Consider the following 25,789-nt stretch of genomic DNA (forward strand, 5'->3'; position numbering starts at 1 on the left):
GCTTCGCTAAAACACTGCCATGCCCACGGTTCCTCCCCATTGGACCTGGCTGCCCAGGGCCTTTCTCTTTGGAGACAGGATCATAATATAGGCTCGCATGTTACAGAGAGAAAAACGGAAGTAAGAAGACACAGCGGAGTGATGGAGCCCGCTCACTGCTGGCCGGCGGGTACATTTTGAGGAATTCCATAAGGAATCGCAGTGGTGGCTTGTCTGCGGCCTCGGTGGGAATATTTACACCAGAGTCATCAGCACACACCACAAACGAGGATTTGTGCTGTTCTGGGAGAAGGGTTTTTAAATAGATACCAGCTCAACCCTTTTTAAGAACCTGTATGTGATACTGTCAATCCCACCCTAGAACACGTGTCATGGCTGGGCAGTCCGTTCCTGCCCTGGCTGGACGGATGTCGGCTCCCATCCTCAGACACCTTTGGCCCAAAGGAAATGGGGAAGCTCCAATTCGCTTCCGGCTTCCAGTACCTTCCAAAGAATGGAAACAGGCCTCCCCCAGAGGCACTTCTTTCCCTTACCGCTCTTCCTTCACAGTTCTCTGAAATCTCCTTTTCTTTCTCCTGTTTTTACGTTTTTTAAAGTTTATTGGGGTGACATTGATTAACAGGGTCATACAGGTTTCAGGTAACATTTTTGTAATATTCCTGTGTTATAAAATCTCTATACTGCACTACCTGCCCCCACCCTGAAATCTCTTAAAGCAACAGTTCCACATATGGACAAAGCAGCTGAATTTGTGTCCGTTCCATTGATGGAATGATGTGTCAAGTGTTGTGATCTAATGATAAGCTCCCTGTCCCTGAACTCCAATAACTCACAGTCTAGAAGCTGAGAGGAACATGGAGAAAGAGTATAATGATATGGTGGCTAGCTCTTGATAAAAAAAAAAAAAGAAAAAAAAAAGAAAAAAAAAGTAAAGGCTACTAATAAAAATGCTAACGTGAATGAAGTACTAAGTATATGCCAGGTATGTATTTACACACTTTAGATTTTTTTCCAAACAACTCTAACAAGGTAGGGACTATTGTTTCACTCCCCTAATTTTATAGATAAGAAAATCAGGGCCTAGCAAGTTGAGACCAGAGCAGGGGCGGGGAACGTATAAGGCCTGAGCAATCACTTGGTCTGGCCCTGCGTTAATTAAATGTCTGACTAAATATAGCAGGCTAATTTTTAAGTTGGTAATTCTGTATGGCCCGAGAGGATGTTATAAATACCCAAATGGCCACTGGCAGAAAGCAAGGTCCCTACCCCTGGACTAGAGAAAAAGAGTGAGTCGTAGGAAGCGGGATTTAAAATGTTTTCTTTTTAACTGATTTTTAGAGAAAATGGAAGGGAGAAGGCGAAAGGAAACATCCATGTGAGAGTGAAACACAGATGGATTGCCTCCTGCATGCTCCCTGCCTGGGATGGAGCCGGTAACCCGGGCGTGTGAACAGAACCGGTGCACGGGACAGTGCCCGACCAACTGAGTCACAATGGCCAGGGTAGAAGCGGGATTTAAAACCACACATTCTGACGCCCACAACTTAAGCTTACAATATGCCTCAGCTACGCAAGCTGGCTTCAGAGAGGCCGGGGCACTGGGACCGTGACATGGAGGATGTGTAAGTTCTATGGGGCCACGGAGGAGAAAGGAACTCCAGGCAGAAGGAAGAGGCATAGGATTAAGTGACCAGACTCATAACAGTCTCAGGGTAACCATAACGTGGTGATTGTATGTGCCAGGCGCTGATCTAAGAGCTGTCTTCACACATCTGATTCTCACCACAGCCTTAGTAAGTGACACCATGAGCACCATTTTACAGATGAAGAAACTGAGGCAAAGAGGGGCTAAGTAACTATTTGGGTAGAGCTGGAATGTGACCCTATTTAACCTGATTACAGAGCCGGGAATCCTAGTCCATCACCACCTTTCACACAAGCACCCTCCAGAAAATAGTCCGTCATGTGCTGGGGATGGCAGGGCCACAGGGGGCAAACACTGAGTGATGGGAGATGGCCCCCGCCGGGTGAGGCTGCAAAGAACCTTGAATGGCTGACCCAAGAGTTGGGACTTGACTTGAAAAGCAGTGGAAGCCACTGGAGGATTTTACACGGAGAAGCAAGGAGATCTGATTTGCATATGGAGAAGCCTCTTTCATCTCTCCATGGTTCAGCAAAGACCAACTCAGGACCTATTCCGAGCCATCACTGTTCCACCAGCGATGGGAGGGCAGGGAACTGGCCCAAGACGGGCTACTTAGGAGGCTGCCGCCAGCGGTGAACGGAAGGGAAGAGCTGAGGGCCGAAGGGGAGGAAGAAAGGGTGCACTGAGGGGTGGGCATCGCTCAAACAGAAGTCAAGACTGGAAGGGGGGTGGGGGGCAGAATCAGAGCATGGACACCTCATCAGACAGCGGTGCTGTGGGGCAGACACGGAGGACAGGTAGAAGGCTGGGGTGGAATCGTGCTGTTCACAGTGCTGTGGGGAGCCACCTGTCTAGTTCTTGTTAGGACCCAGATCTTCACCTGTCCAATCAGCAACCAGGGCTTGAGCACCAGCCATCCCCCCTCCTCCCTCCCCAGCACCCAGGAGGCAGCCCCTCTGCACGCTCCCCCTGCCTGGCCGGGTGAGGGATCACGCCGCAGCCCGTCTGAATGGCTTCCCCGCCGGGGCTGCAGCCATCCGCCCAGGACGCTGCCCTGTCCCGGCGGGAGTGACAAAGGAGACCACAACAGGGCTTCTTCGGGAGACATGCAATCTCCATGACGACAGGAGCGAGGAACACGACGCTTTTCTGGGACAAAACAGACACGAAATGACGAGTCACTCACGGAAAAAAACTCTCTCTCTCTGGCAGAGAAGGTCCCTGCTCTTAGAGGAGCGACAGGCCGGCCCAGGCCACGCCGGCCTGGGGAGACCCGGGAGGAGGAAGCGGTGGCTTCTGCAGGACATGCCACGTTAACGGGAGCGTGCTGCTCAGTGGGCGCAGAAAAGCGATTATAATGATGAAATGTGGGAGCGTCTCCTCAAACAGCAGAGGGGCCTTTGACAGTGGGGGCTCACCATTTCCCTACTGGCTTTCTAACGCTTTTAGGAAAAGGGCCAACAGGTGAAAACCTCACCAGACAGGCCGGCTTACTCCCCACTCGGGAGCAAAGGCCCTGGTCCCCACGCCCCTGGCACAGGTGCCCCAAGCCATGTGCTCTTCCCCCTTCACAGAGATTCCCGCTCCTGTGGGATGATGAAAGCCTTGCACAGGGACATGGTGCTGGCAAAGAGGACTCTGAGGTCTCCGAAGCCTTTGAGACTCGCCTGATGTCTCTCCTGGGCCGGGAAGGGCTCTGTGGCCAAGAAGAGGCCGATGCCTGTTTTCCGAACCCCTGCTCAGCTTGATTTTGATACTTGAGAGGCTACACCCCATTCAGCAAATGCCCGCTCCACACTCGCCCTGAGGAACCCCAACCACGTGGCTCGTCTGGCTCCTCGGCAGCTCCTGGTCAGGCAGGCGGGTCCCTGGAGGCTGTGGTCACTGCCCTCTGTGCTTGCCCCCAGGGCTTCAAGAAAGTGCCCTCTCTCCCCCGGGAGGAAGCAATGCTGGGACCCCAGAAGAGCCATGCCTCACTGTCCTCCAAGCGTCCTGCCTGGGGTCCCTCCAGGGTGAGGGTTTGTGACAGCAGTCCAGGGAGCAGGGACAGAAAGCTTCCTTCGGCTCCCTGATCACCTCAGACTGCAGCGGCTCCCGAGGGAAGTCCGGGGCAGCATCCCATCCATCTCGGCATCCCTCACACAGACACCTTGCCTGAACCCTGACAGCCGTCAATCAACATCAGCAGAGAGGCTGGCGGGCTGGACAGCTCATCTCTGCGAGGCTCATGTGAAAAGCAAGTTACAGTCATTGGCAAGGGCGTCCATTCCAACCTAGAAAGGACTCTTGGCAGCCTCTGATCGGATGCCCCCACGCGGCCCTTCGGTCCAGTCTCCTCCCTCTCCAACCAATCTTCCCCATGCCCAGCCTGATGCCCCGGGTCCACAGATTGTAGGTCATAACGGGAGTGCAGAATATTGCTAACCACCCTTCGCAGTGGCGGCGGCGCCAAGTCAATAAAGTTGTTTTGTGCCAGCCACGCTGCAGCATGTCCATTAGTGTAGCAGGCCTGGCTTTGGCAGTACCTGCTTTTATGGGCAGAAGTGGAGGGAGAAGAGACATTGCAGGTTTTCTGGATGCTGACACTCTCCAATAGCTTCCCGATGGGATAGCGGCCGAGGACACATTCGCTGGGACTCCTGAGGAGTACATCTGATCTCGCTTGGCGTTTCTATTTCTGCAGGGACACTTGGGTAATGGGTTGTGTGACTCTGAGCCACAAGGAGAAATAGAGAGCTAGATGTTCAACCCGTCTTCCACTGAGAGAGCCAGAGCTTACATCTCCAGAGCGACACGGTGAGGGTTTATTTCGTGGGGAGTCCTCTGGGCACCTCCACCTTCAGGAGGGAGGGACAGCAGCTGCTGGAGCCTAAGAAGCTCCGAGTCGCCGGCTCAGGAACCCTGGGCTGGGAAGGCCACCGAGCATGGCTCCATTGAATTACTGAGGCGCTAATCCCGTGGTGGGTAAACTGTGGCTCGCGACATTAAGTGTGGCTCTTCCGCAAAATACCACGGCCTGGGCGAGTCTATTTTGAAGAGGTGGCCTTAGGAGAAGCTTAACTTTAAGAAATGTGGCTCTCCAAAGAAATTTCAATCGTTGTACTATTGATACTTGGCTCTGTTGACTAATGAATTTGCAGACCACAGCCCTAACCCTCTCTTGCTTCAGAAAGGAGCGTGAGATGCATTCCAATGTAGCTTTGATGAAACAGAATCAACATAAGAAAATCAACGGGATTGGAATCCGTGGCCTAGAAAGATAATGCACACATAGGCCCAGCTAGAGGAGAGCTGTGCATTTGGTTCTGTGCCTTCTTGCAATCTCTGGGAAGCCAGGGGAAATGATGGTTTTGGTATGACGATTCATGACATGCCAAAATGTAGATCAAGACAGAAGCTGGGAAGAAGCAGGGCTTGGGGTCGGCAGAATAATGGCGCCTGACTAAGTCTCTATTCAAATCCCTTGAACCTAAGAAACCTTTCCTGACAAAGGGCCTCCACAGGTGAGACTGTGGTTGCGAGCCGGAAGCTGGTGAGATGATCCTGGGTCACTCTGGTGGGCCCCGTGTGGCCACAAGGGGCCTTAAAAATGGGAGGGAGAGGCAGATGAGTAAGGCATCTGCGATGTGGGAAAGGCTGATTTTTGAAGATGGAGGGAGGGGCCCTGAGCCAAGGATTGAGGGCGGGGGAAATACAAACTTTCTCATATTGACAATCACAGCCAGAGGAAACAAAGTCTAATTACTTTAGGGGAGCGCATGTACGTTCTAGAAATTACCCCAAAAGCTGCCTGGCCTCCTTCAGTCAAACACTGCTTCTCTGGGAGTTCCCAGAAGACGAACAATTAAAGTTATACTCTCCACTTTAATCGTTCGGAAAAACGCCTTCCTCTGACCCCAGCCCCAAAGGATGAGCCCTAATATCTCTGAGGCTCCAAACTCATCGGAATGTTCATCTACCTTTGGGATGTTAAAGGGGCTGAGTTTCTCTGTGTCCAGGGGGGTGGGGTGTGGTGGGGAGGGAGGCAATGGATGTCTGGCTAACAGCCTTCACTTGCACAAGCACACTTGAAGCAGAAACATTATGACAATTCCTCTTTCATAGGGTTGCAGACCTCCTAAGGAAAAGTAGGCTCAACCGTAAATACACACCCGGTGGCTTCTCCTCCAGCCACGTTCTCCTCAGGCCAGCAGAGACCCGGAGCTCAGCAAACAGCTGGTCCCTCCTCCCTTCCTTCCTAGACGGGCTCCTGCTCAAGCGACCGGGAACTGTGGGGCTACACCTCCACAGAACGCCTCCCTCCTTCCAGGGCTGCCCGATGATAATCCTCCCCTTTTCAGAACATCCATAACCCCGCTTTGTAATCCCTTCTCATGCTCTGCATCCTCTTCTCAGCAGTGCCTTCCCAGCCCCTTACCTCGTGCCTTGCTCTCCAAACTTTATCCCAGGCTCCCGGCTATGAAAACTACATGACACCTGAATTCTCTGCAGGGCAGTGGGGCTGTCTTACATGGTCCACTGAAGCCATGTTAATAATGAACTGTCCCCCCAATCATGCCACCCAAGCGGGTGATCTTAGGGTCTATTTATTTATTTTTACCAGAATATCCTGTAAGCTTATTGCAGATGCTACAGCAATGCTAAAGCCAACCAGTTGAGTTCTTAACGTCAGTCAACGGAGCCATTGAAGTTATTTTCTCCCCAAAAACTGAGGGACCAGCAAGATCCACACACTGTGTACAGGAAGGAGGCACCCGACATCTGCAGACACCTCTGGGTTTGCGATCCAGCGGCATCACTTGGGTGCCTGCAGACGCTGCTCAGGGTCGCACCTCATCATCGGTGAAATGGGGAGTGACCGCCCCCACTCCGGGGGCTGCTGGGAAGTGCTCAGCATAGGGCCTGGCACACAGCAAATGTCAAACAAATGTTGCTTTCCCCATCCTCCTCCTCCTCTCGTCATCACCATCGCAGTCATCCACGCCCCCCCCCCCCCACGCTGTCCCTGGCTTAGCCGACTTGGGGCCCCCGAGTCCTGCACAACCAGCCCCGCTGCCCCCGGCTGTGGCCCTCGTCCTGTCCTAACGGGTAATGGCGGGTGACTCACAGACAGAGCCGCCCAGCGGGGAGGTAGGGGCCTGAGTCAGTGGCCGCCCTTTGCTGGGGAGCTCACATCACTGACTCAGACACGGCACCTCCAGGACGCCTCCCTCCCGGTTACGAAGGGTCACCAACACAGCATGTGCCCCCGAGGCTGCCAGCGCCCCGCCTTCACCCCCCACTGCCCATTCCATAGACAATAGTGAATGGAGGACTCCAGGCCCAGCGTCCCACGGGCAGCCCCCTGCATGCCTCCCTGTGCGTAGTGCGGCCTGTCCATATTCTGCACAGAATGGTCTTGAGGTGACACAGGCTCTGAGCACCTCTGGGCCTTGTCTGCACCCCCTCCGTCCCCCCGTTTTCCCTAATGCCACCGGACTATGCCACGCTGAGGCGTAAGGCTTACGGCAGCCGCACACAGCAGGGTGGCATTTGCACTTGCTGCTGGGACCCGTGGGTGCCTACGAGTGTGAAGCATAAGAACCTGCCCTCTCGGCCCACAGAGCCCACGCTGCCGGTCCCTGCCCGCCTCTGGGGGCGAAATGCCTCATTGGGAATCTTAGGCTTCCTTTGTCCCCTAAGATACAACCCGGGGAGAGGGTGAGGGAGAGAGGGCACAGGCTGTGCCTCGTGTGAGGTAGCGGGCTCGGAGCTGACGCTGCTGCACAGAGACCTCATTGAGCCCTCGCAGCTGCCCCGTGAGGATGCGGTCACTCCCTCCATGTATAGGCCTCGAGCTGCCCCCGGGTCAGCTGATCCCAGGTGCCCACCTGGTCCGCCTCCCTCCACAAACACATGGGCAGTGACCGGGGAGGGAAAAACAAAAGGAGACCCCAACTCCAGCTCGGGGCGGGGCTGTTCACATGGGTGCTCCTTTTAAGCCCCTACTTTTCCTGGTGGCCACATTTTCTGCGTAATTGCTTTGGAAAATGACAGCGCGATTTCCCACTCACTGAGGTGGAAGCACCCACGGAAGTGGAAACGCCGTGACTGCAGGATCACTAACGTGGGGTACCGCCCGGGAGGGGCCTGGGGTGTCCCTGGATGGAGCTGAACTCCGAGCTTGGCGGAGGCCTGAGCACGAGTTAAACATGACACCACCCAGCCCCTGAGGGTGGCGGCTGTGGGTGCTGGCCCGAGTGGGGTGCCCTTGGACTCCCCCAGGCTGTTGTCTGGATGAGGAGGCAGCCTCATAGGAATATGGGGGCCTCCCTTCTCCCCATTCTTTGACCCATTCCTTGCTCAGTGGATAGAATACATTTGAGCAGTATGAAAGGGAAGCACTCCCTGCCTTTGGCAGAGAGGCAGAGAGGCAGAGAGAGAGAGAGAGAGAGAGAGAGAGAGAGAGAGAGAGAGAGAGAGAGAAATCTAAGTTTAGGTCTAGGCCTGAAGGGGTAGCTAGGTCTCCCTGCCTGCGCACTTCAAGGGTTCAAATACATGAAACGGCCACTGGGCGAGCAGAGGGGTTCCTGTGCAGAGGAAATAGCAAGGGAGGGGATCCATCAGCGGTGTAAGGTCTAGAGTCCTAGAGACCCCCCTCCAGGTCCCCATCCCCCAACCTACCCTCACTTCGGGGAATGATTCTAGGTCTCCCATACCCGCTGGGCTCCACCCCACCCCCAGGCTCCCCTCTCTCCCGCCCCACCGTCCTAACCTTTGACCTGCACTGTTCTCAAAGCAAAATCCACAAAACAGAGGCTTTCCTGTGATCAGTGAACTGGCCACGGGGCAAGGAGAAGGTAGGAAGGCAAACACCTGGATGACCCCACTCGGGGGACACCACCACGGATGCTTTTGAGTTGGTTGTCCCTCTGTGACAGCAAAGAATCCATCTCCCGTGGGGTCCACAGCCAGGCCCCTCACATGGGCCGCCTTGGCCTTGGGGTAGCTGAGGCCTGAGGACTCTGAATTCCAATGACGGTGCCGCAGGGAGTACAGAGTCCCACCAGGTAGTGGGGGCAGGGGGGTGTTCCTGGGAAAAGGGCACACGACTTACACATCTAGGGCCAGCAGACCATGCTCCATAAACCTGACTGTGTTCGCAATAATAATAAAACCCACCGGCAGGATCTTTCCCTATTTGTAGAAAAGACTCCTGCAATTACTAAGCCGTCGCTCTATAACAAGGAAAGAGTGCTCAAGAGGAAATTAGGTAAAGCAGAAGCCTCTCGAGCATGTATTACCTGGGCACTTTTTCCTTTTTGAGGACTCGGAGAGGTGCCGATGGGCATTAGGTCCTAACTCCCCGTGGACACTGCCTCCCGGCCCCGGCTGTCTCGGCTGCTGAGCTAGGAGGCGGTCCATTCCGAGCCCGGCCGGGACCTCATTCTGCCTGCCCAGAACTGAAGGCAGAGAGCCTGAGCCATGTAAGAACATTGTATTCTCGCCAAAACCCGTTTGGCTCAGGGGATAGAGCGTCGGCCTGCGGATTGCAAGGTCCCAGGTTTGATTCCGGTCAGGGGCATGTATCTTGGTTGTGGGCACATCCCCAATGGGGGATGTGCAGGAGGCAGCTGATCAATGATTCTCTCTCACTGATGTTTCTAACTCTCTATCCCTCTCTCTGCCTTTCTGTAAAAAATCAATAAAATATATTTATAAAAAAAAAAAAAAAAAAGAAAGAAAGAAAGAAAAAAGAACATTGTATTCTCGTCCCAAGCGGCAATCGTTTGGAAATGTGACAGAGCCCACGCTTCAGAGTTCCCAAGGCCAGGCTGATTCCCACATCTGCACGCGGGAGCCAGCACCGCTGGGCTGTCACTCGCCGGCTGTCCCCGTCTGGGCGGCAGGGCTGATGCAGGATGACAGCTGTGAGCTGCGTAGCCGGTGCTGCTCTTGTCAAAACCCAGCGCCTGGTGCTGTTTTACTGCCCGCGCATTCGCGTTCCTCACACCCACAGCCCCGGCCCGGTCCCACGCCTGCCACAGCGACGCTCGCCCATGTCGCTCATCCTTCCAGCCCAGCTCCGGTGGCAGCCTCTGCAGGAGGCCTGCTGGCCCGCCAGGCTGGGCTGGCTGTCCTCCCAAAGCGCTCTGTGCCTTCCTGACCGCAGAGCCACTCCAGGGTGTCACGATGGTGTGTGCCCACCTTGCCCTCTGCACTGTGGTGAGAAGCAGGTCCTTAATCTGGCATAAGAACTGCGGGCCAGCTGCTGGATGGATCCATGGGGGATAAACGATGGATGGATTGATGGTGGATAGATAGATGAAGGAGTGGAGATGGAGGGATGGATGAAGAGATGGAGGGATGGATGAAGGAGTGCATGCAGGGATGGAGGGATGGAGGGGTAGAAGGATGAAGTGGTGAATGGATGAATGGATGGATGGATGGGTGGATGGGTGGATGGAGAGATGGAGAGAGGAAGGGATGGAACGATGGAGGGATGGAAGGATAGATGGAGTGCATGCAGGGATGAAGGGGGGGATGGAGGGATGGAGAGGTAGAAGGGTGGAAGGGTGGACAGATGGACAGATTGAGGGATGGAGGGATGGATGAAGAAGTGTATGTAGGGATGGAGGATGGATGAATTTCCTGTGTGATAAGTCCTGTGTCACTCAGAGGTCTCCTCTGCCTGCCCTGTGAGTGACTGACACTGACGCCCTTCAGGGATGCCCTCTGCCCTTTGATCCTAAGATTTTGTTTCCTGTTACCTTTGTGAGGTCCCACCCCCATCTCTGCATCACCCCCAACTCTGAGCACCTGCCTTTGACTTGTCTTTCCCTGTTTCTCAGTCTCTGAGGCTGGATCTCAGTCTGGCTCCTCACCCTCCACTATGATACTTCCAACCCCAAAAAACCATGGGGTGCTCTGAGATTTCTGGGTGGATCCAAACTGTTCCTTTTCCATCCACTTTCATACTGAAGGACAGTCACACAGCTCTGGTGCCAGGACCCCATCTTTCCACAGAACATTCCCGTGTAAAGCCAGACTGACAAATCTCAGAGGGAAGGGGCTGGGGGAGGAAAGGATTCACCAAAAACCTTATCTGCATATAAGCATAACCTATGGACACAGACAGTAGTGTGGTGAGGGCCTAGGGTGAGGCGGGAACTGGGTGGAGGGGAGAAATGGCGGGAAAAGAGGGACATCGGTATTGCTCTCAACAATAAAGACTTTTTAAGTGAGGTGAGAGAAGGGGAGGGAAAGGAGTCCGAGTCTTTCTGTCTCAGGGCCAGCAGTGGCCAAGGTGCCTGTGCTGAGGATGGGGGCAGGCGAAGGAAGGAGCCAGGCGAACCAGGCAGAGACTGAGCTCTGGCAGGTGCAGCGAAGGGCCGGCTGGAGAGAGGGGAATCCGGATAAATCTAGATAAGCGCCCTGTAAGCAACAGGCTCCAACAAGAACGGACAAAGGCTTTACACTAGCCTCTGCCAGAGAGGAGATAAGGAGGGAGACAGGAGGCACAGGCTGGAGCAGGTTGAGGCAGGCTCCCGCCTGATTCAGTCAGCTTACCCTGCCAGCGGGGGAGGCAGCGAGCTCCCTGCTCCAGGCTTAGCTGCTGCTACCTGCTCCATGGCCTCTGGTCTCATCTCACCCCGGGCTGGGACCGGAGGCTATAAGAAGCAAGATCTTCCTGCTGGCCAGGGTCAAGGAAGAAGAGGCGGCATCAGAGGTCAGAGGCCATCCTTGCTCTTCTCCTGGGACCTTGATGAACCCTCTGGAACCCACCCAGGGGCCCCCTGCAGGAGCCAGAGGCTGGGTGGCAGGCAGTCACGCAGGTGGAAGGCATTAAAAGCCAGCCGCCCGGCTCTCTGCACACATTGCTAAAGACACCCCTGGAGCCACGGGAAATGAAAACTGCTCAAATGAACTGGAAAATGTCTGACTTGTGTTTTCTCATCTTCCCGAAACTTTCCCTCCACGGTTCAAAGGTTTGCATTGTCTAATTGCTGATTTCCATTTGTGAATGAATCAGGGTAAAATAAAATTAAATGCCAAATTAATCTACCCGTCTAGTTTTAGGCATTAATTATCCTCGGAGACGCTCCCCGCTGCGCTCACTGCACGTGGAGACAAACCTGGATATAGTGGTGGGAGAATCCGGCTTTCAGCTCAGGGATTTAGCCCGGCCATGGCGGGTGACCTTGATCTCCAAGATCCAGTTTATTGTGCGAGAAAGGGGCTGGTCCCAGGCAAATAACACACATTCCTCACCCTTTAAAGCTGCCCTAACTCAAAGGAGCGCCTGGAGCAGAAATGCATGTGACGTGTCTCCCCAGTTGTCCTGGTTAAGGAACTAAGGAGACATTTCCTCTAAGTTTCAAAGGCCAGCCTTAGCATGGACCACGTAGGGACAGGAAAGCTGGGTACCAGCAGCCAGGAAAGGTTCCAGCAGGGCACACAGGCTCTGATCCCTCCCCTTTTGAGGTTCACTATGGGAACCCCTTTCACGTCCCGCGTGGATCAGGGTTCAAGTTCAGCGTTAGGGTTCTGAAGAAGGATGCATACAAATGAGACTAGAAAAATATTAATTTTGGAAATGGGGGCCAGACTTGCCATCCCTTTAATTCAGGTTTGGGATAAACACACTGCCCTTAGGCAGGCAATTCCAATAACAGGCAGATCATTTTAACAGTAAGGATTGATGTGATTATTTGGTGGGGAAGTTGCTTCAGCTACCATTGTCTCAATTAGGTAGGGTGTGGTTGGCTCTGACCTTTCAGAGCTTCAAGGTTGACCAGCCTTCAGGGTTCCCTGTCCACACCTTTGTAATTAGTGAGACAATGATCGGTTTCTAGCATCCAGCATTATCAGAATCTTTCTAGAAGAAAGGAGATGTCCTTGACCAAGCAGTGCTGCAGCCTTGAGACAGGACATCTTGCTCTATGCAGCCACGTGGATGCACCTGAAGACTATGCTAAGGGAACTAAGCCAGTCACAGAAGGAGAAATGCTGCCCGATTCCACTGGTATGAGGCATCTAAGATGGTCCAAGGCATGGACACTGAGAAGAGAACTGTGGGCGCCAGGGGCTGAAGGGAGGGAGAAGGGGAGGGGAAATGCTCATCAATGGGGATAAAGTTTCCATTATGAAAGGTAAGTTCTAGAGATCGGCTGTACAACGTGGTGCCTACAGACAACAATATGGTATTGTGCGCTTGAAAACCTGCTAAGAGGGTAGATCTCAAGTTAAGTGTTCTAACAATAGAAAGGAAGGATGGAAGGAGGGAGAGAAGGAAAAGAGAGGAAGAGAGGACGGGCTAGAATCACATGTGTCAAACACAAGGCCCACGGGCCAAATCCGTCCCGCCAGGCCTTGCAATGTGGCCCACACCACGCTGTCATCACTGCACTCCGCTGCGTTTCCATCACAATGACAGTTTATGACTGTTCAGTAAACCATTCGGCCCTCGATTTAGGCTGGATTTTAGATTTTGGCCCCTTCTCTGATTGAGTTCGACACCCCTAGGCTAGATAGTAAACAAATACACTCTTCAGTTCCACCTGGATGCACTGCTAGGAAAGAGAGCACCTGGGACACAATGTGTGCAAGTTGGGGGGCTGTTTCTGGCTGAAACCCCCTTAGCACCCAGCACCCAGGGCAAATGCTTTGGGAAATGGGCTCCACGCTGAGTATGGACTAAAACTGGTATTCTGGAGCCCAAGGATGCAGCAAGTCTGTTGTAAGGAGGAGGGCGGAGAAGGGTTCAGCCACTGACCCGCCAAGGATCCTCCCGGCTGCTCCCAACAGCGACACCTCCTGGCAGCGGCTAAAGCCACAGGCTGGTGGCTGGTCCACAGCCTCAGGCCCCCTCTTTGCTTGGCACTGGAAGCACCATTCATGGGTTTTGGAATATGACATCGTAATTCTTAGATGAAAACTGGAAGGGACATGCTCAAGAAGGAGACACGAGACCCCCATGCCAATAAAAATTAGCAGAGCGCTGGCCCAGTGGCTCAGCTGGTCTGAGTGTCATACCGTGCACCAAAAGACTGTGGGTTTGATTCCCTGTCAGGGCACACACCTGGGTTTCAAGTTCGATCCCCGTTTGGGTGGAATATCAGAGGCAAGTAATTGATGTTTCTTTTTCACATCAATGTTTCTCTCTCCCTCCCTCTCTCTTTTTCCCCCTTTCTCCCCCTCAAAAAATCATAAAACATATCTTCGTATAAGGGTTAAAAAAAAATAGCTGAGGCATCTGAGCGATTCATTAGAAAAATAAAAGAGACATGAACATATCTGCAGCACCCCAAGCCAGCACTCTGGGCCTGAGCTTATACTGGACATCTGAGTCCTGGGAAAACGAGGCAAAGCATAGGTTTATTAGGTATGGAGAGCCATGAGGATCAGAAACAAAGGTCTATGCTTCCTTTATGGCCACACTCAGCCCTGGCATCTTTGCAGGCATGAAGAAAGGTACACATATAATACTTTAATTTAAAAAAAAATGGGAAGGGAAAAAAAAAGCAACCAGAAGAACACCAGCAAGGGAGACCCAGTGCTTTGGGGAAGGCAGGGGAGCTTTTAAACTCCATCACACCCTTCTAATAATGCCTCCACGCCTGCTTTCCCCCAGACAAGCTCTGAGGCCCAGCCCATCACGCTCTCCGGCTCCCCGGCACCCCCAGAGGAGAGGAACCTGTCAGCTTCCCTAAAAGGGAGCGGGAGAAAGCAGCAGGAGTCAAAAGAAAAAGCTAAAGCTGCATCTCCTGCGTTTGAAGGAACCAGGCAGGGGAGAGACAGGGGAGAGACAGGCCCTCGGGGAAGCAGCCCAGGCGCTGAGGGCTGGAAACGTGAAGTGCGGGCGTTTAAATGAGCCGGAGCAGCTCTCTGATCCTCACGCACGTCGAGATGGAAATGGAGGAGCATTTGCAAAAGCGTGAGCTTTCGAAGAATGTGGTTTTTAGGAAGCAATTTTCCCTTCTGCCATGCTTTAGGCTTTGGGGAGAAGCACATTACACCTGGAACCATCCCTTCAGCCTCACCCCCTCCCTCTGGATGGGGCTGGGTTGGGGCACCTGAAGGTAAAACCCCACGGAAGCCCAACTCCCAGGGGACCAGATGCTGCTAGCAAGGATCTCATGGAGATGGATTGGGGGTGGGGGAAGATGAGGAAAAAAGGATAGATTTAAAGATGAATAAACTCTGATCAAAGCAAACACTGCCAGACTACCTCGCAGCTTAAATTGCATTTACCACAACTGATAGGTGGGGGGTAATCATGAGTCAGAGGGCCAGGCTCTGGAAAGCAATCATGGGCTAAATGACAACAGGTCCCACCGGGGAGTCACTGGTTCCCCTTCGCGGGGAAGACTCAAGATAGGCTATGCAACCCATCAATCACACCGAGGCCAGTTTCACCTGTTAGCGTCCCCCCCCCCCAATACTTCAGGATCGGGGTTCCTCCTACAGCCAGATGAGGCTGCAGCACAAAGACCGCCCCCAGCTGACCTCCCAGGCCCGCTGACCTTCACCCCTCTGCGGGATGGCCATTGTCACGTCCCCATTTTGGGGCGACCAGTCAGGTGGTTATCAGGTGAAGGCTGCCCCTAGTTCATTTCTGCCCCATCAGCTGCGGCCGCTATCCTACCTATCAGGGCTGTCTCTCCACACACAAGGTCCCTGGAACCTTTCTACCAGGTCAGTCTGAGCTCCCAAAGAGCACCCAAATCACCCCATTATCTGCAGGTTCCTCTTGCCAACTCCCCAGAACACCCCAAGTTCCCAAGCTCCCCGCTCTTTCTCACTACAGCTTGGCAGGAAAGCAAGGTGATGGGACGAATTCACACCAACCCTGTGAGGAGCCTCTGTTTTCGGAGGAGCAGGCAGGTGCTGCCAAGGCGCCCCTCAGGGCGGGCTTCCAGCCCATGCAGGGGGCATCGGGGACCTCCCCCAGACCTCATGTGCAAGCTGAACCTCGTAAGAGGAAAAGGCTCCTCCCCACCTCCCAGCACTGCCCCTTGGGCGAAAGGTGCATCCACTGCTCCCTCCACAGCTGCTTGGAGCCACCAGGGCACAGGGTTCCCTCTGCAGAGGCAGAGAGTGGTCTGCCTTCAGGCCAAGGGGGACCCTGGAGACCCAGTCCTGCTCCTAGAAGAGGCATCCCTTCCGTTCAAAGACAACGTGGCCTAGGAATTTGGGGTTGCAGACCCAGAGGTCTCCAGGAGAGGTGTTTCCTGGACTCTCTGTTCCCTGAGATCCAACACCCCGAGCAAAGCTCCAGGCTCCCCCACCCCCACCCACATCCTTCTCCTCACCATGTCCACCTCCTGGAGGGGGTCTGTGTCTCCCTGGTTGACTGGCTCCCCAGGTCAGAGCTGTGGGGGGGGGGCCTGCCTCTTGCTCAGGACCCTTCCAGTGTAGACATCCAGACCCCAGCCCACAACTAAGAGGGACTGGATGGAACTGGGCGTGGAAGGAAGAGCCTCAGAGAAGTTGCTCTGCAGAAACACCTGACTCCTGCCCCTAAGACCCACGTGGCCACCTGAGCGCTTCCTCATGGAGCAGGCCACCTGCTTCCAACTTAAAAAAATAATAATAAAATACAGGGGGAAAACTCCCTGAAAATCTTCAGCATGCAAAAGTCCTACTTGTCTTTTTCTTTGGTCCCTCTTAGAGCTACGGTAGTCTAAGGAAAGATAGCAGGGTCCGGGGGAGGGGGAGGTGTCCCCTTCTACCAAAATGAAATTGAAATTGACCAGAACTCAGTTCACCAGCATCCTCAAAATACCAGTCTCCTCTTTCCTGCTCTTTAGAAGCACACTGGGGCATCTGTAAGAAAGCAGGCAATCACACACCCTCACTCACACACCTGTGCAGTGAGCGTCTGCTGGGGGCATGCGAGTCCAGGGGCTGCCAACGGATGCCCCCTCTGAACCTCCAGCCCTGCACCCAGACTTCGCCTCTGAATGTGGCACCAGGGTCGCCTGAGGCAGCAAAGACAAGTCTCTGCTTCTCACAATCTACTTGCTCTATCAGCACCTGAACTCAGTCCCAAACTCTGGAAGGACACACATCACGTTGCTGACAGTGGCCACCGGGGCCAACGAAGAGGAGCGTGAAGAGAGACCTTCTCTTTCCCTCTCCCTCGTTCTGTAGTGCTTAAAACCGTGGTCGGCAAGCTTCGGCTCGAGAGCCACATGCAGCTCTTTGGCTCCTTGAGTGTGGCTCTTCCACAAAATACCACGGCCTGGGTGAGTCTATTTTGAAGAAGTGGCGGTAGAAGAAGTTTAAAAAATGTGGCTCTCCAAAGAAATTTCAATCGTTGTGCTATTTATAGTTGGCTCTGTTGACCAATGAGTTTGCCAACCACTGGCTTAGAAAAACAAAACAACAACAATACAGAAACGAGACTACCTTCAGGCACTCCTTCCAACGTCAGAAGGGGCCGTGGTCCCAAGGGCAAAAGAAGACACTGTTTTCAACACCAGGGCCCAGGCTCAGCAGGTGTCTGCTGGAGGCGGAATCTGGGAGCACGAGGGCCTGCTCCTTCCGTCCACATCAGTGACTGACGGATGGCCCAGAACAGACTCGGGGATTCTGGAACTCTCTGCAGGGCTCGGCCACAGCTCAAACCCTCTCTCTGGTCTCCCCAGTGTTCTGACCTCGATGGCCGAGAGCCTCTGTGTCTCCAGCCCATCCCTCCCCGGACTTACTTAACCCCCTGGGACTTCTGGCAGCGTCTCAGGGCTGGGGAGAAGGCATGTGCCCACTGCAGGCTCACCCCACTCACACAGTGGTATGGACCTCATCCCGGCCACTCTGGGCGCTCTCCCGGGGCACACCGGAACCTTCCCAGCACAGCAGTCACCTGACCAGCTTCTGAAAGACCATGTGTTACACCACATGTGTCAAACACAAGGCCCGCGGGCCAAATCCGTCCGGCCAGGCCTTGCAATGTGGCCCGCACCACGCTGTCATCACTGCACTCCGCTGCGTTTCCATCACAATGACAGTTTATGACTGTTCAGTAAACCATTCGGCCCGCGATTTAGGCTGGATTTTAGATTTTGGCCCCTTCTCTGATTGAGTTCGACACCCCTATGTTACACACAGAGGTCAGTTTCAGGCCAGTCTCTCCAATGCCTGCCCTGCCCGCCCCTCCCTCGGGCTCGGCCCCAGACGCAGCCAAGGTGGTCCCTACCCGCCCCCCCACTGCCACCTCATGCATCTCCCGCCTTCCCGCGCGCCCACCTGCAGATGTAGTTGGTCTTGCAGGAGTCCTGCAGGTTCAGGCAGTTGGGCTTCTCCCGCTCCTCGTAGGAGCACACGGGCACGATGGTCTGCCGCCGGCGCTCGGTGCAGGCGATGTCGCGGCAGGAGCAGAAGAGCATCCCGTAGCTGTGCTTGGCCGGCACCTTGTCGAAGAACTGCCTCAGGGCCTTGTGGCACTTGCGCCGGTTGCACACCTCGTTGGACATGCTGGTGGTGCAGGGGGTGATGTAGGCGGACCGGTACTTCTTGCACGTGTCGTCCAGGTTGCAGGCCTTGGCGGCGTCCAGGCAGTTGTTCCCCTTGGGGATGTGCTCCACTGCAGAGGGGAGAGCAAGGCGAGGCGGGCGTGAGCTCCCCTGTAACGAAAGCACCTCCGGGCCGAGGCCGGTTTGGCTCAGTGGATAGAGCATCGGCCTGTGGACTGAAAGGTCCCGGGTTCGATTCCGGTCAAGGGCATGTACATTGGTTGTGGGTACATCCCCAGAAGGGGGTGTGCAAGAGGCAGCTGGTCGATGTTTCTCTCTCATCGATGTTTCTAACTCTCTCTCTCCCTTCCTCTCTCTAAAAAAATCAATAATATATATATGTAAATAAAAAAAGAAAGAAAGCACCTCCAGGGCTCTCATGGGTACCTTGCATGTACCTGGCAGTGCTCGGAGCTCTGACCGACTCTGTGCTGGGAAAGCTAATCGCTTAAAGAGTTCGGGACCAGGGGCAAATAGCAAGCGTGGAACGCCGGGGAGCCCACCGCGGAACGCCAGCTCCCAGCACTCCCTTCACCGCTTAATTAGGAGGCCCTGACGAGGCCGGAGAGCCGGCGCACCTGCCCGATTGCATGTAAACAAGGCGAGAGGAGGAGACGTTCCCAACTCCTGGTTGGCAAACGGAAACCGGGATAAAAGAAGAAAGCAACAAATTATACACTTGTTCATTACACAGTATATAAAATGATATGCTGGATCTAAGTATAATTGCCATGCAATCCCCCAGGAACATAATTATGTAATAAATGCATATAGTGCATGCTAATTACTATATGATTACCGAGTAATTACGTGGTTATTTGAGCCCAGAAGACAAAATATTATGCTAGGCTCTCTAAACAGGAAGAAACACCAACTCCGGCGAAGCTGTGTTTAAGTTCTAGCTCACAGGCCATTGGAAGGAAACCAGAATAAATTACCTAAAAACGTGCAAGCCTCAATTACCACTTTCACGCACCGCCTCCAGAACGCGGGCTCCTCCGGCACTAAGGTTGCAGATGAGGAAAATCTGGCTAGGATTTTGGATGGAATGGCAATGGGCTTACACACCACAGGCCTTTGGAATCTCTCACAATGAATGCCGCCTTCTTCCCAAGGCCTCTGCTGTCAGGCACCGGGGCTGTCCACTGCTGGGCTGCCCGCCGTGTGACCTGTAGAGAGAGCCTGGTGGAGGCAGGGCCCACCAGGGTGATGGCTGGTGGGCTGACAGAGCCAAGCCCAATGGATAAAGCTGGAAGATGAGTGGACAGCCACCTGGTATGGCTCAGTAGTTAAGCATCAACCTGTGAACCAGGAGGTCACAGTTCCAGTTCCAGTCCCAGTCAGGGCACACACCCAGATTGCAGGCTTGATCCCCAGTAGGGGGCATGCCAGAGGCAGCCAATCAAAGATTCTCTCTCCTCATTGATGTTTCTATCTCTTCCTCTCCCTTCCTCCCTGAAATCAATAAAAATATATATTTTTAAAAAGATGAGTGGACAAGGGAAGTTAAACTCAGTCACCATGATACCGGGGTTTCTATGGGGAGAGGAAGTGGTGGGGAACGTTCCAGTGCCGAATTACAAGTTGGTCCATGGAAAATTGACACTAAGATGTAACAGCAGCCCCAGGAAACAGCAGTGGGGCAGCACAGCACCACACAATTGTCAAATTCGACACCACCACCACCACCCCCATACACACACACAAGCTTGTTCCTGCTCAGGCCTCAGCCCTTCCTTGAATTCTGGCACCTTCTTTCATTCCCTCTATGATCCAGTCAACAAGGACCATAAAGGCATTTGGGAAGTTACAAGAGAATTGGCCACAGAAGAGAAAGATTCCAGGTGGGTTGGGTGGGACTACGATGGAGCCCTGCATTTAGTGTGCATCTAAAGAGCACGTGGAATTTTAAGCAGCCTTAAAAAAAGGAAATCCTGCTGTACGCGATACCAGAAACGAGCCTTGGGGACATTGCGCTGAGTGAAATAAGCCAGCCACAGAATAACAAGCACAGTGTGATTCCACTCGCATGAGGAATCTGAAACACTGAAGCTTACAGAAGCAGCGGGCAGAATGGTCGTTGCCAGAGGCTGGGGTGGGGGAAGGGGGAATGGAGAGTTATTATCAAAGAGGTATAAAATCTCAGTCCTGCAAGACCCGAGGATCTGCTGCATGACTTCATACGGACACTTAACAATCCTATACTGTTCACTTAAAAATCTGCGAAGAGAGTATATCTCACGTTAAATGTTCTTTCCATGAGAAAAGGTTCTAAGTAAGGGAATAAGGGAAGGACACACACAGCAAGCCCAACATTCGTCTCCCTGTTGAACTGACAATGTGGCTTGCTTTAAGAAACCCCAAAATGCAAAAACCTGAAAACTGAGGCGCACCCTGGCAGCACCAGCAGTATTTTGCTATGCTCTGGGCTCCTGTCTCTGCCTGTGACATCCGATGGCAACCAGTGAATGTGGAAGACAGTAAACAACACAGTCCTCCCTTTCCAGGTGAGCCATACAGTGCAAGAGGCCAGCAGCTGTGTGGGCGCCCCCTGATGGTTTAACAAGCCCACGTGGGGCACGTTCCCCAAACTGGCTTCTCCCTGGATCCTCCGCTGTCACACTCGGGTCCTTAGGGCTGGATGACTGAATATTCACCAGGCGCCCTGACAAGATAGATCACTAGGACCTTGCAGCCTTGGTGTCACTTCTAGCCGTTTCCTCTTTTGAGACTTCTCATGTCGTGCTGTTGGGCCCATGGGCAACAGTGATTTCTATTCTGTTTTTAAGAATATATTTTTATTGGTTTCCCTGAGGGAGGGAGAGGTAGGAACATCAATGATGAAAGAATCATTGATCGGCTGCTCCCTGCGTGCCCCTCACTGGGGATCAAGCCTGCAATCTGGGCGTGTGCCCTGACCGGGACTTGAACCATGACCTCCTGGTTAATAGGTCAATGCTCATCACACCGGCTGGGTATATATTCTTAAAGGTCTACAGTTTGCTAGATTTCTAAATTATGCATTTTTATTATCATCTAAAATAAGCTACTATAATATAACCAAACTATACATCACCTAGATTGGCCTTATAAGGATGGATATTGGCACACAGTTTGCTGCATGCAATTTATACTGTGTACAAGCTACTAAAAAGAAAAGAATAGAGGCACAGAGGTGACGTAAACACTTAAATGATGTAGCCAGTGACATCTGAATAAGCAGTTCATGTGCATTTAAATGGAGAAAATGGCAGATGAATTAAGTTATCGCATGGCGCCCAGTTAGATAGACCAGCCAACCTGAAAGAAAGAATTCATGCTGAAAGAGGGTGCCACCCACTGAGTGTAAGCACCAATCTAGCTTCAGCAAACAATACCATCCTTTACATTAAGCTAATGTAATTAACTTGCACTTAATGGTTTTCAAAGTTTTGCTCATCCTTAATTTGTGTGCATTGCTTTTATGGTTATATAACAGCAAAGAATAAGAACTTACAGGTTTTTGTTTAGAGATTTCAAATAGAATTGTAACAAAACTAGTAAAACACAACAAATAAGGTCCGGAAAATGTGTTTCTCCTGAATGCAGCCCACATAATACACAGGTTTTAAAAAATTGGCCTGGAAGAAAGCTCTTCTCCTGGGTCTTCACAATGATTTTTTGGATATAACACAAGCAGCAGAATAAAAAATGAGCAAGTAGGATTACAGCCAACCAAAAAGCTTCTGCACAACAAAGAAAACCATCAACAAAAGGAAAAGGCAAACAAATGGAGAAATTATTTGCAAATGATGTATCTGGCAGGGGTTAATATCCAAAATATATAAATTCATATAATTCAATAGCAAAAAAAACCCCAAACCCAACAACAAATATCAACAACAAAACAAACAAACAAAACCCATCCTATAATAAATAAAAGGCAAATATGGAAAATGTTTCCTATGGAGTTCAACTGGGAGACCAAGAGTTCCATTGCTTGCTATGACGTGCATTGACCGCCAGGGGGTGGTGTGGAACATGGCAGGCAACCAGTGAGGGCAGGGTGCTGAGGGAGGGAGCAAGGGAAGTAGGAGGTGAGGAGACAGAGAAGTGGGGAATCTGATAGGCCCGGATTGCCAGCCAGGCTTGGAGGCACTACCAGTGCATGAATTTTGTGCACTAGGCCTCTAATTTAAAAAAACAAAACAAAAAAGTGGGCAAAGGAACTGAATAGATATTATCCAAAGAAGATATTCACATGGCCAAAAGGTACATGTAAAGGTGTTCAACGTCACTAATCATTAGGGAAATACAAATCAAAACTACAATGAGATACCACCTTACACTTATAAAAATGGCTATCATTAATAAAGCAACAAACAAGTGTTGGTGAGGATGTGGAGAGAAAGAGAAGCCTCCTGCACTGTTGGTGGGATTGCATGCTGATGCAGCCACTATGGAAAACAGAAGGAAAGCTCCTCAAAAATTTAAAGTAGAGCTACCTATGACTCAGCTATTCTACTCTGGGTATTTATCAAAATAAAATGAAAACACTAACTCCAAAAGAGCTGGGTACCCCCTGTGTTCACTGTAGTATTACTTACAATAGTCAAAACATGGGAACGACTTAAGAATCTGTCAACAAATGAATGGATAAAGAAGATGCATCTAGGTATACACAATCATATACTACTCAGCCATGGAAAAAGAAGAAAACCCTGTCATTTGTGACAACATGGATGGATCTCAAGGGCATTATGCTAAGTGAAATAAGTCAGAAAGACACAAATACTATTGTATATCATCTCACTTATATGTGGAATCTATAAATAAATAAATAAATCTCAAGAGAAAACATATCATATTTATGGTCACCAGAGGCTGTAGAAGAGGGTGGGGGGATTGGGTAAAAGTGGTCCAAATGATCAGATAATCCCATTATCAGATAATAACTCATGAGAATGTAATCTACAACTGATGGCTACAGTTACTACTTCCCTGTGGTTTTTGTGAAACAGCCCATGTACTCATCAACAGGAAAACAGCTAAAACTGTGGTCTATCAACACAATGAAATACTACCCAGAAACAAGAACAGAGGACCTATGGATACACCCAATAACATGGATAAATCTCAAAAACACTGCACTGAGTGAAAGAAAAAAAGCCTTAACACAAAATAGTACAGAAGTGAACACGGTAAGATTCTAGATGTGTGATATTCTAGAATGGGCAAAACTACTTCATTCTGGGGGGGAAAAAATCAGAAGAGGGTCGGTTCTAAGGGGTGGAGGTGGAGATTGGCTGGAAACAGGCAAGAGGGAACATTCCAGAGTGATGGCAATGTTCTCTATCTTGACAGACGTTTGGGTCACAACTCAGCATGGTACACTTAATTTTGTACATACATAACATATGCCTCATAAGGGGAAAAATTACTAAATAACGAAAACTAATTGAAGACATGTATGCATTTAGGAGACGTATATTGACGTCAGCATTGTAAAAACCAAATGGTTGATAGATGGACACAAAGATGGAAGGATGGATACTTACAAAGCAATTACCTTCACATTTAGTAATAGAATCCAGGGGATGGGTTCACTGCAAAATTTTTTCCACTTTGCTGTATGATTGAAAAATTCAAATAAAATATTGGAGTGGGGGGAGGAATAGATTCATGTCTAGCCTATCCTTTTTATAAAGGTTTCACGCACAGAAAATGTGGAAAACAACTCATAGCCTCTATCCCCTTCTCCCTTCTACATCTCCTCACAAAATCACCTCCAACTCTCTCTCAGGTAATGCTGCGATTCCTGCTGTCATGAATTAAAATTAAACACTCCTGGAATCAGAGGACATAGAAACTGGAGTTGAGTTTTCCCTTGGTAAGGTCGATCCCCCCCTACATATTAAAATGATCCCCCGGTGCCCCATAACGCAGCCTGGATGACTTGAGGCAGAGGGAGGAAAGCCCAGAATGAGCAGGTGAGACCACCTGAGCCAAGCCCCGCTCTGCAGCAGCGCACAGGGCACCGAGGGGCAGACGGTGCCAGTGCTTTAGGGTCTGGGCACCAGCGCCTCCCCGCCTGTGCCTGCTAGGAAGGCTTCTGAACAGCTTTGCCATAACTCAGAGGGCCGCTCCCCCACAGCTCCCTTTACAGCTCCCTCTCCCTCCACCGCTAATCTCTCCCTCCATCTGCTGTTACTCATTCTTTAACTCAGTAGAGGCCTGGGATGCTGTCTGAATGGGAAGTAGTCTCAGCACTCAGGCTGGGGACCAGAAACACTTTTGCTGTGGGCGTGGGCCGTGCTGGAGAGTGAGCTCCTCCCAGGCATCAGTCCGGTGCCTTCCAACGGAGAAAGCCGTTTCGCCAGCGTTTCCTTTCCAAGTTAGGCATAGCCACTTCCTGACTTTGCAGGTGACCTACTGCTTCCTCTACCATCGTTCTCTGCCTGTCTGGCTGTGATCCCACCAGATGTGACTCGTTTCCCGCTTTTCCGGGCGTGGGAGGTGTAAGCTTCATAAGGACGGGAGGGCCAGCGCCCAGAGCACAGGGCTAGAGAGGGCAGATGCCAAAGAAGGAGCAGTGAAGTAGGCGTCAGGGGGATTAAATGTGGTCCAAAGAGCCTGAGGGTCTTTGTACAGGCCGCTTTGCTTTCCTCCCGGTGGGCCTCAGTTTCCCCATTTGTAGGATGATATATCTAAGGTCCTGTCAAGCCTCAAGCTGCTTTGATTTGATGGTCATCCTATAAAAAATGCCTTTTTCTGATCATATCATCAGGTGTTTAGGAACGACCTTGATGAGGGACAGAATACAATGTAAAACCCAGCACTGGGAGGCAGGCACCAGCCTCTCAGCTGTTTGCTGCTCTGAAGAGTCAGTACACGGCCCAGCGCTCTCACCGCGGACCTGCCGGCAGAGCCGACGTGAAAAAGGCCCTTCCAGCACAGGGAGACGCGGCGGTGTCAGGATGAGTTATTCGCCGGGAGAAGCGTTGGCATTCTAAATTCCTCTGGAGCGAGGAGCTGCCTTTACCCCGAGAACAATCCTCACACTGTCCCGAATCAAAGAGGCTATCGCTGTGGCTGGCAGCCTTCCATTATTGACACTTAGAGAACGCCCCCGTTATTGGCAACCGCTGGGCCGGCGCGCCCGCCTACCGGGTGCAGGAGGAGACACAGATGCAAGCAACCAGAAACCCCTTCCTTTAGACGATGAGGGGACATAACACAGGACACACATGAAAATGCGCATGGTCTGCATGAAGCAGGAAGTTCAAAGGCACAGGGAGAGAACCGTGTTTACCAATGCCAATTCCCAGGCATCCCTCTGCCCTGCTCCTGAGGGCGGCAGAATGGAATCCACAACCGTTTTTCCTCTTCCTCTGACGTGATTAATGACCGTGTTCCCATAACTACCGCTGCTCTTCTCCCAGGAGGCTCCCTCCAACATGCTATCCCACAAGCAAAAAACGGGCTCCCCAGATCCTCACGGGGGAAGAGCAGGCTCTTCTCGAAGCTAACATTTCCAGTCTGGTCTTCCGACTGGAAGACCTGATCACACGGGTTGTGACCCTTGTGTGGTCATCAATCCTTCCAGAGCTGGGTCTTTTCCAGCTGGGAGGCTAGAAAGTGCATTTAAAACCCACGTGCCGGCTCGTGG

At 52.0% G+C, this 25,789-nt stretch overlaps 1 protein-coding gene across 2 annotated transcripts in view; it reads right to left on the reverse strand.

Moving 5' to 3' along the window:
* Window positions 1–25,789, reverse strand: part of GFRA1 (GDNF family receptor alpha 1) — a 184,879-nt gene that overhangs the window by 38,551 nt on the left and 120,539 nt on the right. For both annotated transcript variants that reach the window (XM_036439168.2, XM_036439167.2), the window contains one exon: window positions 17,876–18,212. In XM_036439168.2, coding sequence (XP_036295061.1) covers window positions 17,876–18,212 — 337 coding nt within the window. The remainder of the gene's footprint in view (window positions 1–17,875; window positions 18,213–25,789) is intronic.

The sequence above is a fragment of the Pipistrellus kuhlii genome, unplaced genomic scaffold (genome assembly GCF_014108245.1).
Source record: "Pipistrellus kuhlii isolate mPipKuh1 unplaced genomic scaffold, mPipKuh1.p scaffold_m20_p_15, whole genome shotgun sequence".
Lineage (NCBI taxonomy): Eukaryota > Metazoa > Chordata > Mammalia > Chiroptera > Vespertilionidae > Pipistrellus > Pipistrellus kuhlii.